Raw genomic sequence first — 14,487 nt, 5'->3', positions numbered from 1 at the left:
AAATCAGTATGTGCCTCTTGATCTTGATGAAAGAGTATACTACCCACCTATGAAGTTGTCTTTAGAAAAAAAAGCATGAACCTAAATCTGATCAAGCGATCTAGACCCAACTATCAATTTACAGAAAACAGATGCACACATTAAATGATGCCATGGGGATGCAATCAGCAAAACTCAGACCATGGCAAACTCTCATCGGACAAATTACCCAGTTTCCCCAACAAATAAAATTGCAAGAAAAAAATAAAAGATAGTAGGGGATCCTGAGGTTATGAGAGGCTTAAGAGACATAACAATCACCATGTATGGATCCGTATTTAGATCCTGTTTCAAATGACTATTTAAAAAACTGACATTTATAAAACAATTGGAAATTATAAAGCGTCTGCATCTTTCAAAGACAGACTCAAATATTTACAGATGATATGACAGTGTCTGGGATTTGCTTCAAAATAATACAAAAGAATGGAAAAATGGGTGGGATTATAGGTGAAACAAGATTACTCAGGAGTTGATAATTGTTGAAGCTAACTGATGATTTCAATAGGAGCCTATTCTGCTACTCTGTCTACTTTTTAATGTGTTTGAGATTTTTCCCACAAAATAAACATAAAAAATTGAAAATTAAAAATATACTTTCCTGTTTTGACTATTTCTTCATTAGATTAATTTAAACACAGCAAAGAAGATACACAGGATATAGTGAGCAAAGATACACAGGATACGGTGAGAAAGTACACGATTAATCGGAGCTGCAGAAAGAAGAGAATAGGGCAAAAGCCATATATGAAGAGATAATAGCCAAGAATCTAGTTTTCCAGAACTGAAGTAAAATCCCTATCTGGAAACATCATAGCTAAGCTACAGAAAACGGAAAACAAATCCTGTCCAAAAAAAAACAAGATTATCTTCATAAAGTCACATGACTTTTCAACAAGAACAGTGACCTCGAGAGACAGCTGAAAGATACATTCAGGGTGCTGAAATCAAGTATGCCAATCCAAAATTCTATACCAAAGAAAATAGTTCCAAGAAAAGTCAAAATAATGAATCTCAAACAAACAAAAACTGAGAGTTCGCCTCCAGCAGACAAACACTAAAATAAATGCTTAAGAATTGTTCTCTATTCACCTGGAACAACAGAGGAAGGAGAGTCAGGATAGGAGGAGGATATGGAATATGTGCCTAATTGCTTCCATGAACAACTTTCTCCTTTGCCATGACACCAGAAGAACTGGATGGTGCCTGGCTACCATTACCGAACATTTTGGTCAAAGACTCCACAGAAAACCATGATCAAAAGGGTGAAAATGCAGAACAGAATTTCAAATTCTCATGGACTCTAGACTTTTTGGAGCCATGGAAAGCGAATGAACCCCTGAAACTATTGCCATGAGATAATCTTTGAACCCTGAACCGAATACATCCCCTTAAGTCTTCTTAAAACCGAACAACAGTTTAGCTTAACTAGTAAAAAAAAATTTTTTTTTTAGTAAAAAAGGTCTTCCATGGGCATCATGTTCTTTTAAGATCAATACAGGACCAAACTGACAGCAGCAACTAGAAAGATCGGATGGGAACCTTAGGGGGCAGTGAGTTTATGTTAATGAGGAACAACTTAGAAAAGAAGAGTGAAAATGGTTGCACAAGTCAAAGAATGTAATCAATGTCACTAAACTGTACATATAGAAACTGATGAATTGGTGTATGTTTTGCTGTGTATATTCTCAACAACAAAATAAATAAAATTTAAAGGAAAAAAAAAAGCTTAGGGAACCTGTTTTAATTCCATAAAGTAGCAGTTCTAGAGTGAGTGGTTCACAAACCCTTGATCCTTGAGATTCTTTCAGGGGATCTGCAAGGTCAAAACTATAATTACACATAGTAGTATTAAAACTTCACTTCCCTTTTTCACTGTAGTAACATTTGCACTAATAGTGCAAAAGCAATGGAAGATAAAACTGCCGGCACCTCAGCATGTATCAGTGCAGAAGCACTGAACTGTCTCATCCTACTCTTCACGACCGTGAACTCGAAAATAAAAGCCAGTCTCAGTTAAGATGGCACCAAACTGTACCTTCATGACCATGCGCTCTCAAGTGAACAAAAGCCAGTCTGTTAAGAATGCCCTTGATGAAGTGATAGAATTAGTTTTATTAAATCTCAAGCCATAAGAACATTTTTAAAAGAACATGCCTTTTTAACATTCTATGTGATGAAATGGAAAATATGCATAAAGTATTTCTACCACACACCAAAATATTATGGTCATCTCCAGTAAAAGCATTTGTGCGACTGGTGAACTGTGAGCTGAACTAACCACTTCTTTATGTTTTACTGGAAAGAACAACTGACAAACTATGATTATTCAGACTTGGGCCTTGGAAAGACATTTTCTCAAAATTGAACCAAGTGAGCCTGTCACTTCGTGGAAGCCAAATGAGAGTACTTGCTGCCAATGATAGAAATTTAAGATTTCGTGCAAAAATTAAAATTTTGGAAAACTTGTATCTGCCACCATGAGCCTGTTTCCTAATTCATAAAGACTCTCCTGATTAGTTCAGTGATGATACGTAAAAATGTGATTTTTGATATTATACAACGAAGTGTGTCAATATTTGGAAGATCTGCATAGACAGTGAACCAATATTTTTCAACTGATCAACGGATGATGTTGCAAAATGATGCATGGGTAAAAAAATTCATTCCAAATTCAAGAGAGACAAATGGATTTTAATTTAACAAAATATGAAAAGTTCACATTACAAGAAACCACTAAGAAACAACCACTTGTCGAATTTTGGTGTGGTATTAAAGAAGAATACCCACAATTATCTGAAAAGCTGTAGTTCTTCTCTCTATGCTAACTACTTATCTGTGTGAGGCCAAATCTTCTTCATATACTTCAACCACAACATAGTATTGCAAACCCCTAGTTCACAGTATACACAAAAATCAATAGCAGGTAGATAAGATCAAAAAATAAGGAGCAAAATAATAAAGTTTCCAGACAATTATAGGAGAATAGTTTCATTACCTGAAAACTGGGAAAGACTGCTCAAACACAAAACTACTAGCTATAAAGCAAAATATTGATCAATTTGACTATACTAAAATGTATAGTTTCTGTTCATCAAAAGCCACTATTACAAAAGGGCCAAACAACAACAAAAGATATTTGCAACACATACAGTGTAACAAAGGACTCAGATACAGACTATACTGTTGTTAGCTGCCATGGGGTCAGCCCCCAACTCATGGCAACCCCGTGCACAACAGAAGGAAACACTGCCCAGCCCTGCACCATCCCCATGATCGGTTATGGATCTGATGGTTGGTGCTTCAGTGTTAAAATTCTCACTTTCCATAAGGGAGACCCGGGTTCAATTTCTGGTCAATACACTTCATGTGCAGCTACCACCCATCTGTCAGTGGTAGACTGCATTTTGCCATGATGCTGGACAGGTTTCGGTAGAGCTTCCAGGCTAGGAAGAAAGGCCTGGTGATCTACTTTTGAAAATCAGCCAATGAAAACCCCACGGGTCACAACGGTCTGACAGACTACGTAACGAACTACAAATCAATGAAATAAATGCAAACAATCCAACAGGAAAGTGAGTTAAAAGATATGAGGCCCTTCAGAAAAAGACATCAGAAATCCACATGGTCAATAACATATACAAAGATACTCATGAAAATATAAACCACAATAAAATATCATTACATACCTATCAACTTGACAAAAAATTTTAAATCTGACAGTGTCAAAAATTAGCCAGGATGTAGAACAAGTGAACTCTCCATACACTTCTGGTGGTAGTACATATTGAATTAGTTTGGCAGTATCTAGTAGAGCTGAAGTCAAACATAATCCATAATGTAGTGATTCTACTCCTAAGTATATACTCCATAAAAACACATGCTTGTGTACACAAAATACTTGTACAGGTTATGTTTCTACTACACTGTTGGCAATAGCCAAAAACAAGAAATAACCAAAATACTCATCAACAACATAAAAGATAAACAAATTAGGGTATAGTTATACAATGGTATATTTTGCCTCTATGAAGACAAAATGGAAGAACTATAAATATGTGCAACACAGACAGATCCTGAAGACATAATGTTGAGCAAAAGCAGCCAGATACAACAAAGTACATACTCTATGATTCCATTTATATGAAGTTCAAGAACAAACTTGAACTAATTGGGAAGTAAAAGCAATACAGGTCTATCTTGTTGACCTGGGCATGAGTTATATGGGTGTGGGTTTTACAATCATTCTTTAAGCTCTGCATTTGTTTTATGCACTTGTCCGTATTTTTGTTGAATTTCACAATTTAAAAAAAAAATTATTTGTACAAGTTGCACAAGGCTTTAAGGAAAATGAAGTCAGTGGCCAACGAATATGAGTTTCTTAGTTCTTTTATGTCTAGCAATCTTTTTTCTATAGTGAAAAAACTAATTTTAAGACACTGAATTTGCTTATATGCCACATCTAAAAAATGATGCCACATTACAATCATCCACAGAAAATTACGTATTTACTTTGCAGATTATCCACGCCCCTACAGCTCACCTGTGTCTTTTGATCATTTCAATGGTCCATCATCAAGATGAGCAGGGTAAGGTTATTAAAAGCCAACTAAGTATACTTTTCTGGTCATGAATTCACTTGTAGGTCTCACAAAATTATTTTCAAAACCAAAGAATAAAAACGGCTTGCCAATGAAGAGTTAATACTACATTAAATCGGAATAGTTTAAAAACCTCATTTTTTAGTTAGTTTTTAGCCAATTCGTTTAAAAGAAAAGCTCTTCAGAGAGCAACTTACAAATGGTAAAATCAACTGCTTTAAGTTTGATCCCAAGTGCTTTCGCTTACTTCCCTGGAGAACTACTACAGGCCTTCCAATGGGTTGAGAGCACTGGTTAAGCTAATTTCTCAAAATATATTAAACCTACCCATAAGCTTATCTGGAATGTAAACCAAAATCAATTTTCCTTCCAATAGGCAACAAAGAAATACCATTTGCTTCAGACTAGCATGAGAGAGTATAACCAAAAAATGTCTGCTACCGAGCTCCTTTCTGTTGAGAGTAAATATATATATCAAGATTGCATCAATATTTGCTATAAAATTACAAGAGTCCCCTCCTCCCCCTCCTTGTGGTTCTCACTGCCTCCAAAGATTCATTTCCCTTTAGAACACAGTGGCAAGAAACACTGCCTTTGACAGAATTTAACAGAATCAAGTAACTCATCTTTCCCTTTGTACCCAGGCTACAAAGTGCAAGGTAAAATATTCCTTCTTATGATGAATGTATTTGCTTCCTCCCCATTTTCAGTAACTTCATTTTTCTATTTGTCTTAATAAGCTTAATGTGTATGTCTTTCAAGGTAAGCCTTCCAAAGAGGGTAGTAGGGATAGTGTCAGTATTCTAAACCCCTAACTAATCTAATGGTACATTCATCATTACATAATTTTAAGAAATAATTGAAAGATCATTCTATCTTGTCAGTTACAAGGCCACAAACATATTAGTATGCAGATGACAATGGCATCATGAACTATTAATTCCCATCTCAAAGATTTTTTGAAATTGTGTAAAGAATCACTGATGGGTTATTACAATAAGGCAATTCACTTGCATAACAGATACTTATATTACCTTAGTATAAAACAGGTCTTCCTTAGTTGGAAGAAACTAAAACCAATCACTAAGAATTTTCCCCCAGTCAGTGGGTTAATCTGTGCTCTTCTCTCTAAACCACTAACAGAAGAGCAAGTACCCTTAAAGAAACAATTGTTTCTTACAAATATTGTTCAACAGTTTTAGTATCCTAATCTAAATTACGGAGGAAAAACAAAACTACCTCCAATGGTTGGCCATTGTAACATAACTTGAAAAATAACCAAATCTTCCACCTTAGTTCAAATTCAAATGATTAGTTCCTTAATGACCTCCAAATAATTACGTTCAGCACTCTTTCCGCTTTTTACACATTTTAGTGTTATTGTGGAGATGCTGTCTTAGGTACCTGAGAAGGACAGAATCTGCTTTCTGTCGAAGATCTGTGAAACTTAAACTGAATAAAATGTCTTAAGCTCTTCCAAGGGCTTCAGAAGTATTTTGTGAATACTTGTTAACATGAGTAGCTAGCATTTCACCTTACCGGCTCCCATTTTCCAGTAAAAAGGAAACACAGCACAAGCCTGAACTACTTGATTATGCTCAACATTTCAAAGCTGGCTTCACATAGAGAAGGCTGATGTTCATTTGTGCCTCAGTTAATTGTTAAAAACAAAACAATACCGAGAGAGTATGACCCCCAGACACCCTTTTAGCTCAGTAATGAAGTCACTGTTGAGGTTTGCCCTCAGCCAAAGATTGGACAGGCCCATAAAACAAAAACAAACGAGGCTAAAGGGACGCACCAGCCCAGGGGCAAGGACTAGAAGGCAGGAGAGGACATGAAAGCTGCTAATAGGGAACCCAAGGACGAGAAGGGAGAGTGTTGACCCGTCACGGAGTTATTAACCAATGTCATAAAACAATGTGTACTGTTTAATGAGAAACTAGCTTGTTCTGTATGCCTTCATCTAAAATACAATAAAAATAAAAAAGGCTAAATTTGGTAAAGTGAAGTGCTACCTCTATTTTCAGTGTTCGAACACAGACATAATCCATAAAAATGAATACCAGGACAAAGTAGTTGTATCTTGTGAAAACATGCATTTATGAGCAAAGGGAACAGGGAATGGTAAAGAGACAAGAGAAGCTCCTGTACTTACAGTAGGAAAACGCACAAACACTTTAACAGCACCCACTCTAAATGTTTAAGCCTTATACAATATTTTAATTTTTTAACCAAGAAAGAAAAAAGTAACCTAGATAACCTCCTGATATTGTTTTAACATTTTCTAAAGAAGGCATTTCTCTTACCAGGAAAACAGACCAAGACTTATACTTGTGAATACAGGTTGCAATGAGAAATTAAGGCCAGATGTTTGAAGACTAAGACATCAACTAAACATCAAATAAAGTTTAAGCAGAATTTAGAGCACCTTTGGGGAGAAAAAATCTTCAGCCACCAAGACTAAAATTTCTAAACCCTCCCCTCCTACTTCCCTTTAAAAAATTCAGGTCAGACATTTATTGAGCATCCAAGTGTATTTAGACAAGTTCTAGAATGTTTAAAATCATTTAGCAGCAGTAGAAGAAAAAGAATGGCAACCAAAACATTTAGCAATTAAATTTTAAAGCTTTATTATGATTACCAATGATTAATTAATAAGTCCTAACAAAAACTTCTAATTGGAATATGTAGATTTTTTAAAAGAAAAATAAATTCTTCAACCAGACAAATTGATGATACTAAACAAATATAAGTATGCACTTCAAAACTAGACTAAAGCATTTACATGAGGCTAGCATCTTCAGATTAAGAGCTTGGAACATAAGTCTTCCATTAAGGTTGCCTGTGACAGAGAAATGCTGAGCTCACTGTGTGACTGATTTCTACTAAAAGCAGAATTCTCTACTGTATCTACCAGTACATGCAAGTTTATTTGCTTCATCAAAGCAAGTCCTATGCTAACATAAAATCATAAAGACACTAAAACTCTTAATTCCAAAATTAAAGTGATTAAAACCATATCTTGCACATGTGGCAGAATCTGAAAGGGTTTACATTGTGAAACTTCTAAAACTAGATATAAGGGAAAAAAAAACCTAAGAATCTAAAAAAAGATTCTAAATCTAAGTGTTACTGGAGAAGACAATTATGTTTTGGTAATCCTTTGCCTTTTTGCTACCATTTGAAAAAGACCATTTTAAGAGTTCTGTAATTTATCATCAAAAACTATCAGTATCTCTGGAAAGACAGGTATGTGGTGGACTATGCAGTTAGGCAAAATACAGTTTTAATTCTCCTTTATGTACCTAACAAAGCTTATTTTTCAAAGCCAGGATCTTCCAGCTAACAGACAATGGCTTTTTATGGGGCACAGTTAAGAATTTGCCCTCTTTGAAAGTTTTTAAATGCCCATATCTCATGTGTTGCTTTTAACACTATGATGCTGAAATTAACTGCAACTCCCAGAATACAGACTTAACGATAAGAAGTGACAGACAAGAAATGAACTAACAATATCACAAACTACATCATACCTTTTTAAAAGGTAATTTTCAGTCAAGTTAAAGCTCATCTGTTAATTCATCTCCTTAAAAAGGAAAGATCCATCAAAGATCCAATTTTAAATATTGGTCATACTCTTAAGAGCCAGAACTATAAATGGACTCAATTCTAATTTGGTGACACACTACCTTTGTTTTTAACATTTTCATTTGCTGTTTTACACTTAAAAGAGGCTGTTTTCAGACAAAGGAAAGATTTTTTTGTAATATATTTACAACATAATTTGTTCTGTCTAATGAAATTGCTAACATCTATCTTTAGTAAGATGACAAGAAGTCCCAAATTAGGCTATATGCAACAAAGTTTTTATAGCGGGAAAAGGAATCAAATATATGAAAACTAAGTATCAAGTGGTGAAATGATTGACTATTTAAAATATTCCATTATGTTACACAGTTAACTTCAGACACTTTATATAACAGAATTCAATTACAAAACTGACTATACTGATTTGGATCTAGTATAATTCAAACCACATTCCACAAGCCATGCAATAACTATATACATGTAAGTCCTCGTAACAATTCTGAAGCAGCTCTTCAAACTCAGGAGCTATGACAGATATCATGGAGCGTGTAAATATACATAAAATGAATTCAAAATTCCATTCTGGCTAGGTATTTTAACTCCCAACATCATTTTGTTTTTCCCCAACCACTGCCAGTTAGAAGCCAAACAGAAGGCTCTTGATTTTACTTCCTAGCCCATACCACTCATTCTAAGGTGGGAGCAATAATAGTAAAACTGTCAAAAACAGCAGGAAGGAGAAAGTTGAGCAATCTCCAAAGATGACAACCCCTGAATAAATAAGTTGGCTTTAAAAGTAAACAAAACAGACAGAAAACCAAACCCACTGCCAGCAAGTCGATTCCTACTCACAGACCCTATAGGAAAGAGCAGAACTGCCCCATGGGGTTTCCAAGGTTGTAATCTTTACAGAAGCAGACTGCCTCACCTTTCTCCCTTGGAGTGGCTAGTGAGTTGGAACCGCTGACCTTTCAGTTAGCAGCCAAGCGCTTTAACCACTGTGCCCCAGGGCTCCTAACAAAACAAGGAAGTGATTTATCAATCTTTTGGGTTATCCTAATCTAATACAGATGATGATCATCCAGTCTTCCCTGCATGCACACAGGGGACTTAACAGATAATTGTTGACTGGCTGTGTAAGAATCTGGACAATGTTCATGACAGTTCAAAATGAATGTTTATCAAATAGACTTCTCTATCCGTTAATAGGAAACCCTGGTGGCACAGTGATTAAGGGCTACAGCTGCTAACCGAAAGGTCAGCAGTTCGAATCCACTAGGCACTCCTTGGAAACGTTATGGGGCAGTTCTACTCCGTCCTATAGGGTCGCTATGAGTCGGAATGGACTCGACGGCAACGGATTTTTTTTTTTTTACCGTTAATAAACCAATAAGCACTCCAAGCACGTGCCAGAAGGGCTGGCAGGAGGGAAGGGGCAGAATCAAAAGAAATATGAGACACAGTCCCTACTCTTCAAGGGCCTCTCAATTCGTTGGAGAACAGAAATAAATACACATAAAAAGTCAAAGACCAATTAACTGCGAACTGAGTGCTACAGACTTTAAGCGCAAGGGCTGTCCCGCTAAGTTGAAACATCTATAGGTTGAAATATTACTATTAATAGCTATCACTATGGCACTTACTATATGCCAAGCGCTTTACGAGGATTATCCTTTAGTCTTCACAATGCTCTTCTGAATAGAGTACTATTATTCCCAGTTTATTCAAGGGAAAACAGTCAAAGTGGTTAAGGAACTTAACCAAGGTCACTCAGCCAGTTAAGAGGCTAAAACGGCCGCTTACTCAGGCAATCCAACTCTAGGGCTCCACTGTTAAGACTTCGTGGCCGTGCGCGTAGGAGGGGCGGTGGGCCATTGGGGCGGGCAATATTACACCCGTAAGATCCAGCAACGCGTTCCCCGCATTTCCTTCCGAGAAATGAAGTTCCAAAGATTCTTATCTTTTCACACCAGCAACCTTAAACAAGCTACTGGAAGGGAGGATGGGGGCAACGACGACAAAAAGGGCTAGCAAGCATTCAGCTCATAGAGGGTTCAGCTTTAGCTTCTAAAGCAATTCAGTGAAGGAAATTAGAACTAAGTTGTTTTTAAACCTGTGGTTTCTTTTGCTGCTTAAACGGTATTTTTTTCACAAGGTGGGGGGAGGGAAAGAGCGAGCGAGCTGAAAATTTGGGCGAGGAAACCGCGAGAACGGCAAATAACTGTTTTCGGTGTTACTGGGGGAAAAATTAAGTTTTATGGCTAAAGGAAACGCGTTATCCTAGGTACTCGAGAAGCTTGGAAAGTTGCCAAAATTAGTTGAAGTCCCAGGACAAAATGGGGTTTAGGAAACATTTAATGACGACAGTTGAATCCAACCCGAAAAGGCTCTAAGGTGAAAAGACGAGCAAAGAAATGCCGGTAGGTCTTCGAGGAAAGAGGCAATCCCTGCCACACTTCCCCACGGCCGCGGCGCCGCGCGAGGCCGGGACAATCCGAGAGATCGCTCCCCGGGAGGACGAGAGGTGCCAAGCGGGGCTCTTCGCGATGCCCGGGGCTTCGCGGCGGCGGGCGGAGAGGAGGGGAGGGAGTCCGGGACGGTTCGCCCTCCTCGGACTTCGGGCAGAGGAGGTTCCGGGCTCCCAACTGCGGAGTCGAACGGGTGCAAAGTGAAGAAATGGGACAGAGAGAGGTGGAGAGTCCGAACCCCCCCCCGGCGGCCCCGTAAAGAGAAAGGAGCCAAGTGAGCTCAAGCGAAGAAGGGGACAAAAAGAGACCGAGCAGGAGCGCAGGGACCCGCGGGGGCGAAACGGAGTTCTACGAAGAGGCTAAAGGAAGCCGGGGCTACCGCAGGAAGCAGGGACTTTACGGAGGCCAGGGAAGGAAGGAGGTCGGCGGCGGTTACGAGCACCTCTTCTCCCTGAGTTCGAAACTCCCAGACAACCGTCCACGCCCGCCGCCCTGATGGGGGAGGGGGCGCATCTTTCTCCCCAACCTCCCGCCACACAAGAGAGGGCGGCCGCCGCCCGGGCCCGGCCTAGACGGGCGCCTGCCTCCGGCCTGGACACTCACAATTCGCCTCTCCCTGATTTCTCCCAGTTCTTTATCCACTCTGCGGGAACCACCACAGTTGCGGCCGCCATCTTCCCCTCACTAGTAGCAAAAGCCCGGATGTGTAGCACGCGAGCGAGGGGTCAAAGGGGAGCACCGCCTACGAGGAATGCCGGGAGCTGAGAGTTCGGTTTTCGATTTCCCGCCCCACCTTCCTCCTAACTCCGCGTGAGTGAGAGGCCCGCCGGTCAACGGTGAGGCCGCGCGCGAGCCGTGGGCCCCTTCGCAAAGTAACTGTATCACACGTGCCCTCCGCCACCCTCGCTTCTCTTTAGAACAGGAAACGTGCCGTCCCCAGTCTGACTTGTAACTCTTAGGTTCCATAGTATCTACAGGCGACTGTTCAAATTCGACTGTAATTTATCTGCTTGTATCTCCAGTGTCTAGCATGTATTGTATGCGTGCTATACTTTGGTATTGAGAAACAGTAGGCCACGATGCCTGCCCTCGACGAGTTCATAGTTTGTGTGAGAGACAGACATAAATTACAATACACTCTGCTCAGGGCTGAGATAAAAAGAAACTAGTCGGGTAGGGGGCGGGCATTCACTGCGCGCCAGGCATTATGCTAATGCAAGGGAGGGATCCAGAAATCGGCCCTGGGAAACACAAGGAGCTACGTATTCTGAAACCCTACTCTGTCTATCACTATTGTAACCTTACGCAGAACTAGGGAGCGCAAGTAAGATGAGAAACTGAATATTTACGTAGTCTCAAAGTATATTCCCAAAAGATAGTTACTATTTCAAAGCGTGAAATAGAAGCTTTACAATGGAAAAACATGGTGGACGCCGTCCTAACTGAGGAAAGTAAGCAGCCCCAGAAATGAGACAAATGGACATCAAGCGCCTCCTGATGAGGCACTAAGAAAAACGCTGATCGATTTTGCAGTATTAGTGCCAAAACTTTGCATAACCTAAATCTGATCCTGAGGAAACATCGGACAAACTCAAATTTAGGAACGGTCTACAAAATAATTTGTATCCACTCTTCAAAATTATCAAAGTCATGAAAGACAAAGAAAGATTGAGGAACTCGTCCAGATTAATAGAAAAGAGGTAGGACCACTAGTCCTGGACGGAAAAAGCACTATTTTTAACTGACCAAATTAGAATAGCTGTAGACTAGGTAATAGTATCGTATCAATGTTAATTTCCGATTTTAATACATGTACAGTAGTTATGTAAGAGAAAGTCTTTGCTGTAAGAAAATTCTCCCTGAGATGTTTCGAAATAGTGCGGCGTTGTTTTGCAACTTACTGCAAAATGTTTCAGAAAAATAACTCATAGCAAGTAAAGCAACTGTGGTAAAATGTTCACGTTTGAAGAATCAAAGGGCATATGGAATCCTCTGTACTATTTTAGCAACTTTTAAAATAAAAAGTTTTAAAATGTTAATTCAAAATAAAAGTTAATGTTTGTTTCAAAACAACATTTCATGTTATGTCAACATTTGTTTCAAAATGAAATATTTCATGTAGATATATATATGCTGTTGTTCCAAAAATACAACCTGCTGCCAACTGAGTGGATTTCAGCAGAGTAGAACTGCCCCGTAGGCTTTCCAAGGAGAGCACCCGGTGGATTCAAACTGCAGACCTTTTGGTTAGCAGCCGAGCTCTTAACCACTGTGCCACCAGGGCACCACGTTGTTAAAAAAAAAAAAAAACCAAACCCGTTGCCATGGAGTCGATTCCGACTCCTTGTGACACTATAGGACAGAGTAGAACTGCCCCATAGAGCTTCCAAGGAGCACTTGGTAGATTCGGACTGCTGATCTTTTGATTAGCAGCCATAGCTCTTAACCACTATGACACCAGGGTTTCCATGTTGTTGTCAGTTGCCTTCAATGTTAGCCACATCCCTGTCCTCAACCTACTAGTTGTCAGTAGCACCCCCATACACACACTAGTTGATACAACCAACAATGTCTCCAGACATTGCCAAATGTCTCCTGGAGGGCAAAAGGTCCCCTGTTGAGAACCACTGATCTACAGTATTCTGCTGTATTGTGGCTTACTTTGCCACTATGTCGCAGTGATTTCTTCTTACAAGTACTGAACTGTACAGTATGAATACTATGCAGTATGCCGTAAATGTGGTATGAGCTAAGTGCAGTGGTGCCCTTTGAGGCTTTTGAAGTACACAGACCTTGGTTTTCCTTTCTCCCAGAGGCCACAAAACTATTTTTACATGCTATGACAATTCCTTTAGGAATTCCTCAGGGCTAATTGGCTTCTTGCTCAATAAGATTGCGAAGCTACTGTATCTTTTACATCCTTGTTGTTGGCTTACCTGTTCTTTGCTATCAGTGTCTGGTATTGTCTTGGCACCTGGGAGTACTGTTCCCTGGTGACCTAACTGGCTCAAAGGTAGCAATCTGCTAGGCAGGGACTGAGATCTGTGGTGATGGCTAGGGACTGGTTAGTATCAATGTTGATAGTCTGATGCATGTAGTCATAGATTGGTTTTGGGTGATGGTAAGGTCAAGCAATCATTTCACTTACCATCTCAGTGAGAATAGATAATGGAACCAAGAAATAGGCACATAAAAATAAACCAAGGCAAAATAAGTAAAATAATAAAAGAATGAATACAAAAGGTTTTCCAAGATCCCGACTTAAGTTCCTTGGAATAAGGTACCTAATAGCTTCTGCATTTTATGCTAAGGCTGTTTATGCCAAACCAATCAACTTGGCTCTACCTTGACTGAACTGCTCGTCTGGTGAGAAAAAGGTCCTTCAATCATCTGTGTCAGGTAGTATAGTTAGGTCTTCAGGTTGGAATTGGAATCTCACAGAAGAGGCAGTGTGGGAAGAGGTAGTGGTCCAGATGCCTGTGAGGGAGAGGTTTGTCAGAGTCACAGGGCAGATATGGCCATAGTTTGAAAACTGGGACATGTTAACACTATCTGTCTGCTAGGTTTGAACAGGGCCCAGATTATAAGGATTCTCACTATCTCCTCTAAGCTTTTCGTTGTTTCTCTCCCTACCATTTAATTTTCCTCTTCTCTCCCACTTCAAACCCAAGCAGTCTGGCTCCAGAGCTGACAATCTTACCTCTATTGTGCCTGAGCTTGAACCCAAGTTCTTCCACTTAGCTATGTGACTTTGGGAAAGTTAATCAACTTCTCTATGCTTCTGTTTC

At 39.3% G+C, this 14,487-nt stretch overlaps 1 protein-coding gene across 8 annotated transcripts in view; it reads right to left on the bottom strand.

The window, feature by feature from the left end:
* Window positions 1-11,388, bottom strand: part of THOC2 (THO complex subunit 2) — a 112,789-nt gene extending 101,401 nt beyond the window's left edge. For all 8 annotated transcript variants that reach the window (XR_007515753.1, XM_049871370.1, XM_049871368.1 and 5 more), the window contains exon 1: window positions 11,303-11,388. Coding sequence is in view for 7 of the 8 variants with exons in the window: in XM_049871370.1 (XP_049727327.1) it covers window positions 11,303-11,373 (71 nt within the window). In the remaining variant the exon portion in view is untranslated. The remainder of the gene's footprint in view (window positions 1-11,302) is intronic.
* Window positions 11,389-14,487: the final 3,099 nt, after the last annotated feature.

The sequence above is a fragment of the Elephas maximus genome, chromosome X (assembly GCF_024166365.1).
Source record: "Elephas maximus indicus isolate mEleMax1 chromosome X, mEleMax1 primary haplotype, whole genome shotgun sequence".
Classification (NCBI taxonomy): Eukaryota; Metazoa; Chordata; class Mammalia; order Proboscidea; family Elephantidae; genus Elephas; species Elephas maximus.
Note: the sequence above shows the minus strand (reverse complement) of the source record. Positions and strands in the feature narration are given on the sequence as shown.